Source organism: Orbicella franksi, chromosome 4 (genome assembly GCF_964199315.1).
Source record: "Orbicella franksi chromosome 4, jaOrbFran1.1, whole genome shotgun sequence".
Lineage (NCBI taxonomy): Eukaryota > Metazoa > Cnidaria > Anthozoa > Scleractinia > Merulinidae > Orbicella > Orbicella franksi.
The window spans coordinates 5,191,235-5,210,173 of NC_138148.1; the positions used below are offsets into that span (position 1 = coordinate 5,191,235).

An 18,939-nucleotide genomic window follows, 5' to 3' on the forward strand; every position below is an offset into this window, starting at 1 on the left:
GGCTTCACAGTATGGCCTGCACCTGATTTTGCATTGTTATTGGCAGCTCCTTTGTTCAGGATGTCGTACTTGGAATCACCCAAAACTGGACCAACGTTTTTATGAAATTTTCACTTGAAACCTGGTTTTTAGAAACCTTAGGGCGGCCAACATCCAGCGCTGGAAATTCACCAAGATTAAAAGATTCTTCTAAATCATCTATACCTTAGTCAGCTACAGGAAAAGCACCAAAGTTAACAGAATGCTTGTGTTTTCCAAGGCTCGTGAAGCTTTCTTCCAGTTTTAAACTTTCTTGAGACCAAACGCTGTCACTCAGACTGGGCAAAGAGCCACTTCGACGGCGTTTAGCCGAAGCAACCCTTGTGGGTTGTTCTTGATCTTGGGTAGTTGAAGTTTTCGGTAAGTTCTGTATCTGCACGTCATCGTGACTTAACAGCTTGTCAAATGAAGCCTCCTTGGGTGGTGTAGCGGATAAAGCTTCAATTGTCATCGCTACGTCTTGCTTCATAAGGTCAATTGTGACTGGCTGTGTGTGTTCTTTTGTACGATGAAACTTGCGGTCTTTGCAATAATTCAGCAAATCCCAAACGAGGGTCTTGAGGAAATTTTCTGAACTCTTTCGCAAATTTTCCGGTTGACCTATAACCCCAGTCAGCACATTTTTGGCGTGTGAGTAAGTGTTGAGTATCAATGAGTCGCATAGATGGAGAACGTTGCCTGCATGTCGGTTCAAAGCTGAGGCCATTTGCCTTCATGCACAAAAACATCCTGAAACACATCATCCACTCGTCTGGCTTCCACGGTGTGACATGAGGTCTCCTGCAGCTCAAGGCCCTTCATTAGCATGGTGCAAAACCAGACTCAGAGCAACACGTATAGCCAAATCAAGCAATCCTGAAAGCATACCAAGCAGTAAATTAAACACCCGGCGTAGGATAGCTTAGAAATAAAGCGCCGTCCAATGATATAGTATGTACATTTAGTTTAGAGGCTACCTGAAGTGTCACACAAGGTCGTGCAGGCTGGAAGCCGTGACTTAGCCGAGTCGAAACCTGGATACTGCTCCGTGTCCAACGCAGTAATTTTCGGTCCGCCATCTTGGGTTAATCCTGGAAACGAGGTTTCCTGTCTTTAGACTGTGAAAGCGAAAGTAATACTAGAATGGCGGAGGGCGGAAATGTACCCGAGCTAGGCGGGTATGATTACGAGTTTACAAGTAAAGTTCCCGAGTGTTGGGAATGCCTTGTTTGCCATTTAACATTGAAAGATCCTGTGCAGATTGAGAAATGTGGACACAGACTTTACAAGATCTGTATGGAATCCCTGTTCAGGTAAACCAGTGTTGCATTTGCAATCTAACAGACTATGCATCATCTATTTGAAAGCATTATACTTATGAAGTATATCGGTAAAGGTGGCAGTGGATTAATTTTACATTTAGTGCGAGTTTTCCGCTAACACCAGTGTGTCGTACAAGAGCAAGTTTCCTCTTTGATTGTTCATGAGCAACAAGTTTTGTGATTGTTAGGCAGGACGAAGAACGAAACAACGATACAGAACCACCTAAACGAGCAAAACGAGACCGCGGAAACAACCGAAGCGATCAAAACGTAATGTAACTCCAAAAACGTAACTACCGAAATAGGCGAAACCCGTTATCATTATTTCTATTTTGATTAAGACATAACCGTACACACGCTAAGCTGCGGTCACTGTGCTACACTTTATTCGGACTAACAGTGTACTAGCGGACTGCGGACTTGCCCATACCGGTTATAGCTCGAAAAGCTCACAGTTTAGACTGAGTAACGCAGCAATTTAGCCCATTAACGATAAACTCTCAATACCGATGACGAGTTTTGCATATTTTGGTAATTTCGTGTCGCTTTGCTCGCTGCGGTGGCTTCACTCTTTACGGTGGTTTTGATTTCACGCCTGTTTGAACTGAAATAGTTCATTCACATGATTTCTACTATATAACTTGCACGTCCAGTACATCAGTGAACACTAATCTAACAACAAATCTTCATCTTTTTTTTAATTATGGTATTGTACATTATATTTTCTTTGTTCAGGCGCCCATCACCGACATGTCCAGCAGACAGAGAACCTTTGTCTCGCGGGAAGGTAAATAAGACTGACGCCGTCACGCAAAACCGTGACGCGTGATATTAAGTGCGTGACAATTAAATGAGTTTATAAGAGTTCCCATTAGCCGCGAAACAGGCCGAAAATTTAGCTGTTAGGCGTAAACACTGGAAGAATTTGACCATTAACCGTAAAAAATTTTAACCTTAAAAATAATAATAATAATAAAAATAGACCCAAAAGTGAAAGTCTCAAGATCTCTTGTTAGGAATTTTTTTGTGTCTTCCTTTGTGGCTTGACTGTATAGTACTGGGAAAAGCCGGAAGACTATATTAGTCTACAATTCAATTCATACCACTTAAACTTTTAAAATATGTTTAAAACGGGTCAAAATAAATTGCTATACAGCACCGCAAATGATCCTCGACCACAAATGATGCCCAGACCGGAAATGATCCCCAAATTGGACCGCAAATGATCCCGCCGGAAAGCGAGGAATGGCATGGAGTTTGGTTCCATGTTGTTGTTTCTTCATCATCCAAACAAATAACTTAGAATAAATGTTTAGAAGAGATACTGACAAAGTAAATAATTCTCATGATAAATAATTCAGTCTCATTTTGTCTTGACAATTTCTCAGAAAAAATCACGGAAAAAATAAAAGCTCATAAACAGTGATACCATTTCTCAATTGGCTCGATCTACGAATAGCTTAATTCTACCATAACGAAGACATAAACAACTTGTATACATTTGTGTTAATACCACGTCACCGGTCAGAGCGATCGTTATCTATTAATGACCTTTCAGTCTTTTAAATGATGTTCTGTGGGCTAGAAAGTCCGCATCTCAACACTCCAAGCCGGTTTGGCTTTCGCATCTTCAATTTACAGCCAGAAATTCCATGCTGATGATGTAAACCTGTACTAAATCTGGACAGGATCACTAATTGGTCAACTTGCATAGTTGAGCCATCTAACATTTACCTTCATTACCTGTGGGAGACATATGCGGAAAAACCGAGAGACAGGATATCATTACGGACTAAAAATAGAATGACAGCCGTAAGCCGTTGTCGTGTAGGATTTCCAGACCAAAGATGTCTTGCATCATGAACAACCTTAACCTGATACATAGGTTGCTCCACTGCAACCCGATATCCTTTAGAATTTCTTGCCACTGACTTTCAAAATCGATAACAAGAGTATCCTGGGTATCAGAGGATTTTTATTTCGCTTGATTCACCAAAACCGGAGACCACACTAGAAAGTCTCTAGCACCCAGGCAGGCGAGAAAAATAGACACTAATTATCCGATGTTATTTATCCGTTCGCAATTTTCGCGTTGGCTAAATTGTTGTGCAATGTTGTGGTATGGGCAAAGCCGATTACAAGGCAACCTCATTCCCAGGCTCCTCTGATTGCAAGGCATTCCTCAGAGCTTTTACGCTAATCTATCGGAAGAACTATTTATCATGAAAATTATGTCTATATCGAGAATATCATCAGTCATGACTTGTTTCTGTTTAGGTTAAAAAATATAAATCCCAAGGAACAAACTCCATACCATTCCTCGTTTTCCAGCGGGATCATTTGCGGTCCACACATGGCACGAAAAATTGGATTTACTCTAAATTTGATCCTGATCAAAGTCGAGGTCAAATATGATCATGGCTTTGATCCAAACGTTGACGTGCGTCAAATGTATGTCAAAACTGTCATGGCTTTGCCGATACGTTTGATCCATGACAAAGAAGAGGGCAAATGTGATGTTAACTTTGACTCCACCTTTGACCCACGTCAAAGGAGGAATCAAATATCTTATGGATTTGCTATACATTTGATCCCTGTTAAAGGTGAGGTCAAACATGTCAATTACTTTGACTTAAGTTTTGACGTGCGTTAAAGGCGTTCAAAGACACCATGGCTTTGCATACCTTTGATCTCTTATGTCAAAGGCGTTCAAAGACACCACGGCTTTGCATACCTTTGATCTCTTATGTCAAAGGCGTTCAAAGGCGCCATGGCTTTGTACAACTTTGATCCTACGTCATGTCATGTCAAAGGCGAGGTCAAATATGGCCATATCCTGCGACTCCTCTTTTAACGCCCTGTTAAATAGCCTGTGTTTTCGTATTTTTTTCTGTTTTAATGATTAAATGAAAGCTTGCTTTCTTGCCAATGTGTATTTTTTTAATAAAAAAGATTTCACTTGACCTGGAGGTGGCACAAGAAAACAGCTCGAAAACAGCGGGAAAAACGCAGCTGCCAGCGGCTTCCCGCATTTTTCTGGCCAATCAGAGAGAGACTAAAGGTCAACGAAGTCGGCTGTGAGGAAAGCAGACATTTTTCTTCATTTGGCTTCATTATGGCGGATCTGGTGAAAATTTCATCATGTTTTGGACCAGGAAAGGTAAGTTTTTGAATTTCGTTCATTTGTTTTCAATGTTCAGAGAATAACGGAGTTGAAAAAGTAAATTAAACGCAGCAATGGCTACATAAGGGAATAAAGAGCTATGAACTGCGTATATTCATAGTAGGACAGATCCTAGGCAAAAACATTTTGGTCGAAGATTAATTGCACTTGACTGAATCTCAGTTCATCGGCAAAGCTGTTCATTAAGAAAAGACAAGACTTTATTTTCAATTCACATATACTTATTTACAAAAGTTTACAAAGGTAATATTTTTTCCTTACTCAGTCAAGTCTTGTGCATTAAATTGAAGTGTCTGTCATAGCATAGATTTTAGCATGATCAGTGCTTGAAATAAACGTAACTTAATAATTAAGCTTAAACTTAACCCTATCTTCGTATAAATTGTTGTGCACAATGCCTCTGGTAATTTCTGAGCTTAAGCAATTCCCTTGAAAGAAAGCTCATGTAAATGTAAAGGAAATTTGCATTGAAGGAAAAACTCAGTCAGCCATGCATGACAAACCATCTCGACCTGACTTAATTATTATATTAATTATACCATTGAAAGAGTAGTTGACTCTGAAAATTTAATCTATGGATAAGTTTTTGCTTTTGTCTCTAGTTACCATTCTATTGAAAAAAGCTCTGTTTGTTGTCAGAGTTGAAATTATGATGATGTTTGTTCATTGATGTTGATAAATGACTTCACTGGTGTGAATTTAACAAATCGAATGTGGTTTAGCGTGGTCTGCACTCTTATTGACAATGATACGCATCATCACAGTGGCCAAAATGTTGTGGACTCGTGAAACACAGCCGAGTGAGTCCACAACAAATTTTGACCACTGTGATGACAATCAGTTTGCGAGATCAGTAGCAATACTGTAGTAAAAATATGTTTTGATATTTGTTGTATCAGGCTTATGGATCAGTCATTTGGAACTCCACTATCTCCTGGCCACCCCCCGCCACGAACTTGGCAGGCATTTGACATTTTGAACTGTCTCCTGGGCTAAGAATGGTGTCATACCAGGTGATCAAATGCACCTACCCTGTGACATTTGCAAAACTGAGTAATAGAAATGTAGATTGATTGTCAATGGAGTGTCGATTGAGTATCGATCAGGTGTTGATCGAGTGTCGAATGAGAGTATCGATCAAGGGTATCGATCGACACTCGACCATGGATGTCTTTAGTACACATAATCCAGCTTATCTTTAGTGGGTGAAATTGTTACAATGTTTGATAAAAATCAAACTTGCCATTAGTTGCAAATTAAAAAACTGACCTCATAATAATATTATTATGTGACCTCTCTGGACAGTACCAATAGTTTTAGAGTTTCATGTCTTGGTCTTTTGAGCAGTAGACAATTAAATGCCAATTAAAAACTGACTAGTGGAAATTTGCTTATGAATGTTGTTTTTATCCTTCAGCTAGCCATTCTAGGAGAACTGAAGATATTAACAGAATAAATTGGGAGAGGATACAATATGCAACTCTGTAGTTCACAGTCAACTCAGATGCAGTTTAATCATGCAGTGCTCCAAAGTGTGCAGACATCACAACATTTTGGTAAGTAAAAGGCTGGAATATTCATTTGTTATTTCTATATTTTGTAGCATAGACCATCTTATAACTTCTTCAGCCACAACTTTTTATATCTTTTTCCAGCAAAGAAAGTATATAAATAGATTTAAAAAACCTGGCTATAATTTATTAATATTATTTTAATTGATCATTTTTATTATAGTCTCATCACTCTGTGAAAAAAAAGTTGTTTCTTTTTAGTTCATTTAAGGACATTGAGTAAGGAAATGTTGTCTTTCTTATGAGACAAATACATCAACTGGCTCCCTGGACGAAAATTAAGAAATTAAAATGTTGTTGAAAACATGCAAGGGATGGGAATCTTTTTGGTAAATGAATCAAAGTTTGCAACCCAGTCTCAGGAAATGTTGGTTTTTGATTGGTAAAAGCTGAGTTTTGCATCTAAATTTTGTGTGGTTGTCTGCACTATCAACTGTTTTGGTTTGGCCATCAGGTTTCCAAACCAAATTTTTTCAAGCAAAATTAATAATATGATTAATTCATAACTATTGATGGGATCAGTAGAGAATTTAAGGTGTAGAGGATTTGATAATAACTTAGGAAAAGTAATTGAGAAAGGCCTTCATTTGCTTTACTCAATTTAAAATTTTGTTGGCAAATTTGTCTGGATAATGGCCATGTCCCTCTATGAGATGCGGCTGCTGGGAGTCATAGTGGTTGTATTCATCATCTTGCACTGGATTTTTGTTTCAATGAATGCAACAGCTATGCGATTCCATGCAGGCATGCCTCATGTTAAATTATTTAATTTCAGGAATTTTTTTCAGTGGAAAAAAAGTGTACAAGTAGTTGCTAACTGTTGATATGTTTATATGCTCCTTTTCACATATGATCTACAAGGAAAATAAGGAAAAAGATAACACTACTGATAATGAAGAGATCTGTGGAAATTACACAGGAACAGCAATATTCCCAAAGGTGTGTTTATTCCTCATTTCTTGTCACAGTTTATGTCAGATTTGTTGGTTTTTTAGATTGCTGTTTTGCAACCATAAAAGATCTTTGTTGTGAGATGTCTGTAAGAGACAGGCAGACAGATGGACTGGTAAACTGGCTTTAAGCTTTTTGTTTATTTGTGCCAAGCTGTGCACTTTTAAAATGACCCCAAGTCTTTGTTCTCTTATGAAATTCTAGCTGGGGATAAGCCCTTGTTCAGCCAGTGAAATTAGCTTGTTAAACTGGCTCTTAATGACATATCTGTGTGACCAAATCTCTAAGTAGAATGGAGAGAAATACAAAAAAAGGCTACCAATTGAGTCCCCTCTTCTATCCTTGACTCATGCATTTCTCTGAAAAGTGTTATGCACTCTGATGAAAGTATTTGTCCACAGACAGTACCAGTTCCCAGATTAGCAAACAGTTTTCTTAGAGCAAAGCCCAAGGAAAACCGTGAGCTTTGAGGAGCACATAATGCCAAAGACATATATCCTTAAATATTTTTAAAGTCAAAATATGGAGATATTGTGTTAATTATCCTCAGTCAAGTATATTACGCAACTCACTGGATCTTTTGAAAATGAGGAATATTACTCATATTTTGCCCGGTTTTACCTGGGGCATATTCGGTCACGTGATGCGTTTAGACCAACCGCGTGAGCGAAAATATGTTTATGGACTACAGACAAGACTATTTTCACCGTTCTTTTGTTAGTGGACTGAGTTTAAGATTAAAATTCCAAATCTGCGGTAACATTAAATACATATTTGCTATTGACAGAAGCACAAACTATTCGGAGGAGGAGTAATGATCTGATTGGTCACGTTTTATTAATGTGATATTAGCAAAAACCATGGGTTAACTTTAAGGAATAGAATGCCAAGATTCACTCTTAATATTCATTTCCAACGTTTTTGTCTGTTTGCTTCTGTTTAGACAAATGCGGACAAGCAATGGTTGACAGGATGGACTTATCCAGTGAAGATGCATTGATTAATTTCGTCAACGCCTTAGACTTTGTCAAAATGTGTCTTCCCTAGAAAGCATGGGGATTCAGTTGGCATTGACCCCAACAAGGCAGTTTAACCACTTTGATGAGAAAGAAGTGGAAAACACTGTATTCCATTCCACTTATAGTGCAAGAATTAGCAAGTGCAAGCAGCAGAAAAGGAGAATTGCCAAAACATTAGGAGTTCCATGCAACGGACTGTACGTGCCATCTGGAAAGGACGCTTTTACACTAGTTGACTTTTGTACAAAGTTTGCCATATCTTTCCCGAAATTTTGCGGTTATCCTCTCTATTGTTTAGTCTGGTCTAGTAAATTTAAGGAACTGAGAATTTAGCCATAGTACTTCAATGTTAGATAAATGCGGTTTATACCATGGAAAATTTGTTGACTGTTGTTTTCACGATAGATAGAACAATGTTTTCCTCGTGATCAGTCGCATTACGTGTAGTTTGAAACCAAGCCTGTAACGTGGCTTTTTGAAATCTGAAGCCCAAAACATTTATGTAAGGTACTTGAAGGTATTTACTCTTGATAAAAACGGGGAAAAAAAATTAAAACTGAGATGAATTAAGTTGAGTATATTTATTTTCCTAAAATCAGGTGCAATGATCTCTCCGGGCCGCTTTTCCGTTAACATTTGTCAAGAGTTTTGGTACAAAATAACCTTATTAAAGCTGACATAATCTTCAAAACTTGTCAGACATAAAACAAGAGTACGGATATGATTGCATCCTTCGTATGCGGTGCTACAAAGCTAGTGTAGCAAGCAGAAAAATGCGTACAAGATGTGGATCGCGCGAAACGTGATCAACGGTCGCGAATCGCGAAAGAGGAGCGCGAGCGAGAAGTTCGGGCGAGACGCGCGAGTGCGGAACGCGCGGAGCACCTTTGACAAACCTTTGGCCTGCGTCACAGCCATCTTCGACCACGTCTTTAGCAAACCTTTGACTTGAATCGCAGACAAATTTGATTACACTTTTGACCCGCCTTTGACAGTGCGCAAAGGCGTATCAAAGAATCACCTTTAACCCTAAAAACACAGGCGTTCACAGGTGAGTAAAAACGGCCTTTCACGCCTTTGATTTGGTGGTAAAGGTTTATTCACAGATGATCTTTGATTCGCGTCACAGATCGTCAAAAGCGTGCAAAGGCGACCTTTACAAAACCTTTAACAACACATTTGACGCGCGGTAAAGGCGATTTTTCGTGCCGTGACATCGGGGATCAGATCATTTGCGGTTCGGGATAATTTGCGGTCCAATTTGGGGATCATTTCCGGTCTGGGGACATCTGCGGTCGGGGATCATTTGCGGTGCTCTGCTAATTTTTTCTAAGTAATGAAAATTAATTTTCAATTTTTTAAAACAATGATAATAAAGTCTAAGATTTAGAAAATAAATTAACCGTCAGCCGTGAAAAAGCCAAAATAGTAACTGTTAGTCGTAAAAGCCACCAACCCATTGAGACCGTCTTTTAAGATGGGTTGTGCAGGTGCAATGCTTCAACTATAAGTGTGGAATTAAAACACGTTTACGTAGTAAATTGGCAGGATAATAAGTTGACTAGAATCGATCTTAGCCCTTATGGTTATTTTGGGAAGGCAGTACTCTATACTAATTTAATGTTTATTGTAATTATTTTATAAATTGTGAGTACAAATAAATGGTTGTTGTTGTTGTTGTTGTTGTTGTTGTTGTTGTTGTTGTTGTTGTCTTTAAGCAGAGGAAATTTTGTTTAGCTCCTCTTAAATCTCCTTAATTTCTTGTAATTTTTCTCATGTTCTTTTACCTTTTGCACTTTATTTTAATAATGGTAGATATTCTCAGACACTGCTTGTCATCGCCAAATTCTTGATCTTACCGTACAATGTTCTCATTTTGGATGTTCGTGGACTGGAGAGCTGCGTGCTGTGGAGGTACGTTCATTAGAGATTGCAATCACTGCATGATCAACACAACATTTTAATCTGAATACACCTTTTGCTGTTCATTTACAGGAAACAAACATTCATTTGTGTCCAAATTTCTTTCATTATGGTCATTAAACTCTCATTAACACCAATATGACCTTCATTTGCGCGTAAGGAACGTTCAAGAAAAACATTTACATATGCATTAACATTCAAAATCATCAAAAGAAAAACAATACCTTCATTTGACATTCATTGACTGTAAATGTATTTTCATTTTGGTCGAAAAAAAATTCGTTGTCACGAAACGACAATCATTTACACTTTACGACATTCAGTTTTCAACAAAAGACTTTCAATAACACAATTTGCATGAGAACTAACATTCAATTGCATTATTATGCAACCATATCCATGAAGGTAACAATCTTAAATGCGGTGAGACATACATTACCGTGTTTTCACCTAACGTTAAGAGAAAACAATCGCTCATTAGCGTAATTCTTTTGAACAGAGATATCTCGCCCAATTTTCCTCGCAAATTTGATTATAGAACAAGGGACCATATGTACTTTTTTCAAATCATAATTTCACAATCCTCCCCTTGCAGATATAAATTGGGCCACTTACGAAACTTTTTGCGTACAACTCAGAGGGCGCACTACAGTATCCGTGTGACATACATGTACATGTAGTGACAGTTCGATTTGTCCAGAAATGCCACGAAGAAATAGAATCGCATTTGAACACCGCGAAAGGATAGTCAGGGCTTTTGAAGATGTCAACGAAGACTATTTACTATTTACTAGTGAGGCAATTGAAGGATAAATCGTTCAGCGAATTTGATATTCTATCTTTCAAAAATAAATGTTATTATGGCTGTAATGTTTGTCTCGCCGCATTAAAGATTGTTACCTTCATGGATATGGTTGCATAATAATGCAATTGAATGTTAGTTCTCATGCAAATTGTGTTATTGAAAGTCTTTTGTTGAAAACTGAATGTCGTAAAGTGTAAATGATTGTCGTTTCGTGACAACGAATTTTTTTTCGACCAAAATGAAAATACATTTACAGTCAATGAATGTCAAATGAAGGTATTGTTTTTCTTTTGATGATTTTGAATGTTAATGCATATGTAAATGTTTTTCTTGAACGTTCCTTACGCGCAAATGAAGGTCATATTGGTGTTAATGAGAGTTTAATGATCATAATGAAAGAAACTTGGACACAAATGAATGTTTATTTTCTGTAAATGAACAGCAAAAGGTGTAATTGCTGTCGGTTGTTATTGGAGCCAAACAAAGTTAAAACACGAATAAAGTGTTAATTTGAAATAGTATATATACGTACATATACACAAACAATAAAAAAACAGGACAGTGCTGTTGACAGAGAAAAAATGATTAAATTAACCGGATTGTGCTCATTGTCTTTCTTATTTTTATGTTTATTAATTTATATTTTAAGAAACACCAGTCAGAATGCCTCTTCAAAGTGGTCAAGTGTCCAAACTCAGGTTGTACAAAGATGCTCAGCAAGCGAGACATGAAAACTCACGAGGCATTAGAATGTTCTTGGAGGAAAGTGGACTGTGAATATTGTCAAGAATCAGTCATCCTGAATCAAAAACAGGTTTGAAACAGGTTTATACAGTCTATCTTCACAACCTGGAACTCGGTGATTTTGAATGCCCCGCTATCTCGATCTTAAAAATAATCATCTTCCCTTGGATACGCTCTTTCAGCGTTTTGCTATCATTCGGCTGTCTTTAGCCACCGCTAGTTTTTGGTTCCCCTGAGAGTTCGAGAATGTGGGGTTCGATTACTAAACGGCCGTCGATAAAACCAGGAACATGGAACATTCCGGAACATCCCGGAACATCGAATAATTATCATAATTATGCGAAAAGTATGTAAAATTAAATTTTAAAAAACCAAATCAAGCAAAAATAAACTGGTATCAGCTCGGAAAATAGAAACAAAACAAAAACATAAAAAAAGGAAAAAAGAAAGAAAAATGAAAGTGACTGCAATGAGTGAAGGCTAGCAACTAAGAAGAGTAATCAGTTCCTTCCAGTCGTTCACCGTCAGTTTAATCACGTGACTGTCCTTTATTCCCAGACTTCGTTTTTCACAGAAAGGTGGTGGCGTTGGAACTCCTTAATCAGACCTAAAAGTATGGGTACACGAGTGTGATTTCTTTCTTCAATTCATTACGTCAATACAAAGATATGCGTATACACGATTTCTCTTGAAAAAATAGTTGTTGAAGAAATCAGATGTTGAAGAAATCAGGGATCCAAAAAGGAGACGCAATGAATTACCTGGCATTCATCGTCAGAATCGTCCATGTTTGTCTTGAAAAACAGAGTGCTGAAAAGCGACGTGACGCAATTGGCGGGAAAGAAGAGGAGACTGCACCCATTGTGGTCAGTTGAATGAATACCCAACGCTCCCTACCCCTCTGCTACCGACTTCCCTATTCCCAATAATATCTTCTCATATTTCATGCTGATACCAGTTTATTTTTGTTTATTTTGGTTTTAAAAATTTAATTTTACATATTTCTCGCATAATTATGATAGTTATTCGATGTTCCAGGATGTTCCGGAATGTTCCGGGATGTTCCGGAATGTTCCATGTTCCTGGTTTTATCGACGGCCTTTACTAAACTGTAGTTACGTCAAAAACACTTAACATTTTCTTAAGGCCCCGTCCACACTACACCGGAGAAATTTGAAAATTACGTTTCGATCCCACTCTGAAAACACATCAAATGTTTTCTGTCCGCACTAAAAGCCTGGGATAAATGTTTTCGTTTTCCGGCAATTCAACAGTTTTCTCTTTTGTTTCAAAAACATGTAACATTTTTCCGTTTAAGTTATTCCCCTTTCAAGAACGCGCTACATCAGTTCTAATGTGTAAAACTGTCATAGTTCCCATAAACGGCACATTTTAAGGCATTTTTGAACATTTGTAACATTTGTGACGCATTCGAATGGATCCCAACGTGTTTTGTCTGAAATTGAATTGCAGCTTGTAATTGCTCCAATCAAAAGCGAAATGTCAGCTATTCGAATTTGCCACGTTGGCACCGCGGGCGCTCACATCAAACTGGAGGACGAGTGAAAGAGACAACGCATATTTTGCTTCGTACGCGGTCATTTCAGGACTGGAGTATAAAACATTACGTGGTCTGCGAGGGCCGACCGCAAATTCTTGGGGCATCCAATTGTGCATAGAGAATAGAAGAGTTCCGAGCGGTTTCCGAACATTTCTCAGTTTCAGACCTCGCACTAGATGAACAAATTTTAAAATTAACAATAGGCACCACACAAAAGGCAAGATAATCTTTCTTTCATCCTTTGATCTTATGTTAAGACCTGCTGTGTGGTGGTTGATCTATCTTTTAGTTAATTGGCCGTGTCCCAGTAGGACTGGGAACTACCAAATTTACCCATTTTATTGGCTAAAAATGAATATTGATGGAGGTCTAAATCTTCTCATCTTGATGAGCATCGCGACTAGCTGTTACATTTGCCGTGAGAAGATTACGGCGGCAACGGCCACTAAAGCGCGTCTCGACTGCCAAAATAACCTTTTGACGACGGGCAGTTAATTAACGAGTGACGAAGGCTGTATCCAAAACCCCGTTTTCACTGTAAAAGATCACAAAACCTAATCCGTACCGCGCGCCGTTGGTCTCTCTTTCGAATTCTATTTGGTTTCTCTATTATTCATAAATTTTGATTGTGTTACGTACATGTATTATCTGCAAAATAAGCAGTTTTTAAGATAAAAATTTCGCACCCCCGAAAAAAACAGGTGTCATATTATACTCCTACCTCCCTATAACGGCCACCTCTCTTCAACGGCTACTTTCTTGTGTCCCCAAGGTGGCCGTTGTCGAGAGGTTCGTCTATAGTACTCTCTAGCTAAGTGTAAACTCTGTGTTACTGAGCAAATTGATCTTTCTAATGATTGTGAACCAGCTGTTGACAAGACTAAACCATGGTGGAGTCATGTCGAATGGGAACCGACTATCGAATGTGCTTTAGTGATGGAAACTTTTGTTTAATTTTTTTCAGAAACATTTTGATATTTGCCGAAAGTTTCCTGTTCTGTGTACTAACAAGTGTGGTGTGAGAGATATTCCGCGAGGAAAGGTTTGTTTTGTAACCTTAAGTCAGAGCAAAATTCAGTACCTTGTGTATTAATTTCACTAGTCAAGAGCAGTAAGACATTGCGTTTCAAACCAGAAGTTAAAAAGATCTCACGCCGCAAAAAGAAAGCTATTTTGGTTTGTGCTTAGTTTCACTGTGCACGTTATAGAAAAGGCTTCTAGGTATGGATACATTAAAATTACAACAAATAACTCAGTTTAAATCGTGGTAGCCTACCATCAAGTTCTCGTTTTGCAGGCTAAGTTACACAGGGGGGTGGATTACGTACAATCATGTGTTCCGGGAAATGGTACTGTCCGTACAGACGTAGAGGGGTGTCCATAGGTTTCGAGGGCGCATACCACTAGACTAGCTATGGGCGAGAACTGGAAGGCCAGAAGGCGAGCTGTGGCGAAAATGAAAGATCTTTTAAGGTTCATGTCAGATTCTTTTGTGGTTGTTTGTATTTTCAGCTTGAGGTTCATGTTCGTGATGAATGTCCTGCAACCGAAGTTCAGTGTGAATACAAGAACTTGGGCTGTGAAGAAGTGGTATGAACTTTTTATATATCTAAGGTACTTTTCATATGGAAATTCAGTGTGAATACAGGGATTTAGGATGTAACGCATCTTTCATTCACTGGTCAATGTAAACTTGTGAATATATTGGGAATATCATTGAGTTATATCAGGCTTTTTAGAGGTGACGAATTGTGCGAAAAATATGAACCACGTGTTCTTTCGTTCCCCATGTCTTAGTCTAACATAGGATGGTTGTTTGAGTGTTCTTAGTAAACGTTAGCATAAGAGACAATACACAAAGCTGGCAACAACGACTGGTATTAACAGCGTAGAGGAGAAGAAACTGATTCAACTGCGCAACGGAAATCTGCATCGAACGCAACCCTCAATTTGCGTCGGTAATGCAGCTAAATAATCATAAGCTCGAGAGTTGATTAAGATATACTTTACACCTCCAGTGTGTTGTGTGCCGCTCGCATGTATCTTCTTTCTACAACAAATCACTATCATTAAGTTACTCTCTATTACATTATTTCCATGTGGGTCGAATTGGAATTTCATAATGTAACGTTGGTTTTTTAGGAGAGAGGAAAACCGTAGCACCCAGAGAAAAGTCGTATCACATATCATGACGAGAATAAGCAACACATAGCACCAGGCCAAACTCGAAAGTAGCCTGCGGACAGGCTCCCAGTGAGGGCGGAAAAAATCCGGCGATCGAAGTGAGCCGTTAAGCGCGAAAAAAGAATTTCGCCATTCCGCTCTCGGCTCTCCCCGCTCGCCCCAGACCACACGGCTAGCACGCACTAAACCCATTAACGGTAACCGGGAGCCTGTTCGCAGGCTAAATCGAAAGCGGACCATATTGGCAGGAGTCAAGCGGTAGCACCCTCAGGGGAGGGGGGACTATCAAGTGAAAGGGTCGTGGATAGTAGTGGAAAACTTTTATTTAAACCTCTTAAAGAAACCAATCTGGGTTTGGCTTGAGCTTTATTTGATCTCTAAAAGCTGACATGACAGCGGTTTTTATTATTCTTCAAATGTAACCCAGAAAGATACCCTGACGGCTAAAAATAGTAGTGGTATTTCCTCCTCAGTGAACACTCTAAGTGAGAACAAAATCCGTGATTAACACCCGTAAGCGAGGCGAGCAGCCAAGTTCCCGATCTTTACACATGAAAGTCCCCCCAAACTTTCTCCCGGGCTCTCCCCAATGCGTGATGTCAGCTCCTCACATAAAGCGTAATTTTGACATTTTTTGTAACCGAACGGATAAGAAAATGTCTAACTGAGAGGCGACAATTTGATCGACACTTCTTTTAGGGAATTCCACAACACTTAAACTTGTAATGATATAGCTGCATTAGAATCCAATATTGCCAACAGATCTATTTTTTATTAATTTTTTCCAACTTTCCCAATTTAAAACTGGATAGTTTTTCCTCGAACATTTAGTTTAGCTTAGAACAAACTGTCCAATTTGAGAAAAATCTGGATACTTCTATCAACCGACCAAATGTCAAGATAAATAAAAGAACCGAGTATTGGCGAATCAGGTTGCAACTATTATCACTGCCATCAAACGTCAGCGAGCGATTGTAGCTCGCTAAGTTTTATTATGCCTTGATAATGGCGGAATTTCCCGACTTTTCTCTCCACCTTTTTGACGTCTCGAACTTTCAAATGGAGTCTTCAGCTAGGTTTCCAGAGATAGATGCTACTGTACTGATTTATTCGAGATGAGGGAGAATAATCAGAACAAGAACACTCAAAGAAGCACAAAAACCAGGGATAAAGTGTTTGACCTGTGGCGTGCTGAGCGAAGCGAAGTGAGAAAGCTTGAGGAGATTCCCGAAGACGAGCTATATAATTAATAGGTACTAGGACAACATGCTTGTCCAATTTGGAAACAATTGGATGAGAAAAATTCCTCGGACTGCCAAATTGGACGAGGCCTACTATACGGCCTCGTCCAATTTTGCATCACAGTCCGAGGAATTTTTCTCATCCAATTATTTCCAAATTGGACAGCATGTTGTCCTGTTACATAGACAAATTCTTGGACTTTAATCAGCCTTCGTTGAGATTTTGAATGGACTTGCTTCTCTGTTTACAGTTTCCGAGATCAGACGCCAAATCTCACTCGCAAACTCAAATTGAAAGCCATTTGAACTTAGCCCTCCGCGGTCTAGAGGCCACTCAGCATCAAGTTCAAGAGCTTGTCACTGTGGTTAAGGATCAGTCACAACAGATAGAAAGACAGTCACAACAGATGGAACGACAGTCAGGACAGCTAGAACGACAGTCACAACAGATAGAGCGACAGTCACAACAGATAGAGCGACAATCAGGCCAGATAGAGAGATTGATGTCCAAGGATAAGGAACAATCAGAAAAGATGGAGAGATTGATGTCCACAGTTCAGGATCAGCTGCCGCAGAGAGAGCGACGTGGGCCGATCCCGTTTGAATGGAAAATACCCGATATGTCCCAATTACTACGTAAGTTAACGCCTGAAAAACAAAGTTTAATTAGTAAACCATTTTATTTGTTTGGTCGCGGCTATAAATATTTATTGAAAATCGAAACAGTTACATTCGGTTTTCATGCTTTTCTGAGCGTGTATATCAAAGTTGTTCCCGGAGAATTTGATGAGTCGTTATCATGGCCTTGCAAGGAAAAGGTGCGTGTTGAGTTGGTTGATCAGCAGTCGCTGCCGGGTGAAAACAAATCAGGTGTGATTGACTTTGAAAAAGGAAAAAATCTCTGCTCTCGGCCACTACGTGATGATGACGATGAATATCGACCCATTCTCGGATTAAGAAACGTAGACATCGCGGAGTATGGAAGTTTCTCAAAATCCATTTTGGTAAGGGTCAACAGAGTATAGAGAGATTTAAGAAACTGAGCGGCAAAACTCCTACATTTAACGTTTCAGTTTTTAATTTTCTACGTGAAAATTAATATTTGGCTTCAAAGAATTTGTTTTCAGTTGCTGAGGATCTATTTTAATACTTTAAAGAAGCAAAAACAAAATTAAAGATTGAACTTACATCTTGCTGCTTAAAATGCTAATGGACGATCAGGAGCGATCTGGAGCGATCTGGAATATATCAATAGAAACTTTGTTTACTCGGTAACTGATGGTTACCGTTTGCGGTTCAACCTGCATAGTGTATGTTCTTATACTTTATCTAGTAACAAATGCTAAAAGAAAGGTTATCAGGCTTTCCAACCAAACTCAGTATGTTATAACGAAAGGGATGGCATGTATAAAAACCATTCCTGAGGGATATAACATTACTATTGCTGCAGCACCCCTGAGATCCCATAGTACTCAAATATTTTTAGCGGCCCAGTTATGTATGCCTGCCTGCGTCTGCTTGTTAGTTGGTTTTTAAGTTAGAAATTATAACTGTGATTACTGAGGCAACATTCACTGCGCGTAAAGAAATATTTGTTTTCCTTATCTTGCACTTTGCTTATGGTATTGTTTTTGATAAATCATAATCGTGCGTAGCCCAATCAGCGGATAAAACTGAAGCATTCTGAAAACCTCTAACTGTGCATATTTTAGGTAATTATGTAACACTAGTATACCTGAAAAAAGAGTAATTGTACACAATTGTATGTAGACTTGTTTATCAGTTAAACAAATAAAAATCACCGATAAATCTTTCAGCCTCCTAGTTTGACTGTTGTATTTTAAAGAACTATATCGTGGAAGGTAACTTTTTTTAATAATTAAATATAGAGAAAGTGAAAATATGCATACCGCTGTATATAAACGGCAGAGTCAGTGTGTTCCATGGTTCGGAAAAACGAAAGGCGCCTTGTCAAAGATGCATTTGGGACTAGGGGTAGGGGGTACTCCCGATTATGGACTACACGTGGAGGCTCCGCCTAAAAGGGTTGCATTTTTTAGGTTGGGATGTTGGGAAAACACTCAAGAAGCTTGTAGATCACTCGCCTAACGGCTCGTGATTTACAAGCTTTTCTCGTGTTCTCCCAACATACCCAGTGGTTTATTGCGCCGGTAAACCCATGGAGAGTCAAAATGTCGTAACAGCATATTTATCCAATATTTTAAGGAGCTATTCAGTCCAAAAGAGCCAAAACAAGGGATGCAATGTGTGTAGTGTAGTTATGTGAAAGCAGTACAAAAATCTGAGTCTAAGAATCTAACCAATCAAATCACGTGTCTTAAGAGCCACGTATATTACTCGTTCCAAGGCCCCGCCGGCTAACATACACAGGTGGCTCTGAAGACGAGAATGGCTT

The 18,939-nt window shown here is 38.8% G+C and overlaps 1 protein-coding gene across 3 annotated transcripts; it reads left to right on the forward strand.

Annotated features, from left to right (window-relative positions):
• Window positions 1-1,086: 1,086 nt before the first annotated feature.
• LOC145484233 (TNF receptor-associated factor 4-like) lies at window positions 1,087-18,927 on the forward strand. Of its 3 annotated transcripts, none has more exons than XM_081462873.1 (7): window positions 1,087-1,331; window positions 2,076-2,127; window positions 9,881-9,979; window positions 11,443-11,607; window positions 14,063-14,140; window positions 14,611-14,688; window positions 16,775-18,927. In XM_081462873.1, exons 1-7 carry the CDS (start codon window positions 1,162-1,164, stop codon window positions 17,546-17,548), a joined length of 1,416 nt encoding a protein of 471 aa, XP_081318999.1. In that variant the 5' UTR covers window positions 1,087-1,161; the 3' UTR covers window positions 17,549-18,927. The 3 variants fall into 3 exon arrangements, with proteins under 3 accessions (XP_081318999.1, XP_081319001.1, XP_081319000.1); XM_081462875.1 differs by having other exon boundaries at window positions 14,611-14,712; window positions 16,775-16,844; XM_081462874.1 differs by lacking the exon at window positions 2,076-2,127 and having other exon boundaries at window positions 1,189-1,331.
• Window positions 18,928-18,939: the final 12 nt, after the last annotated feature.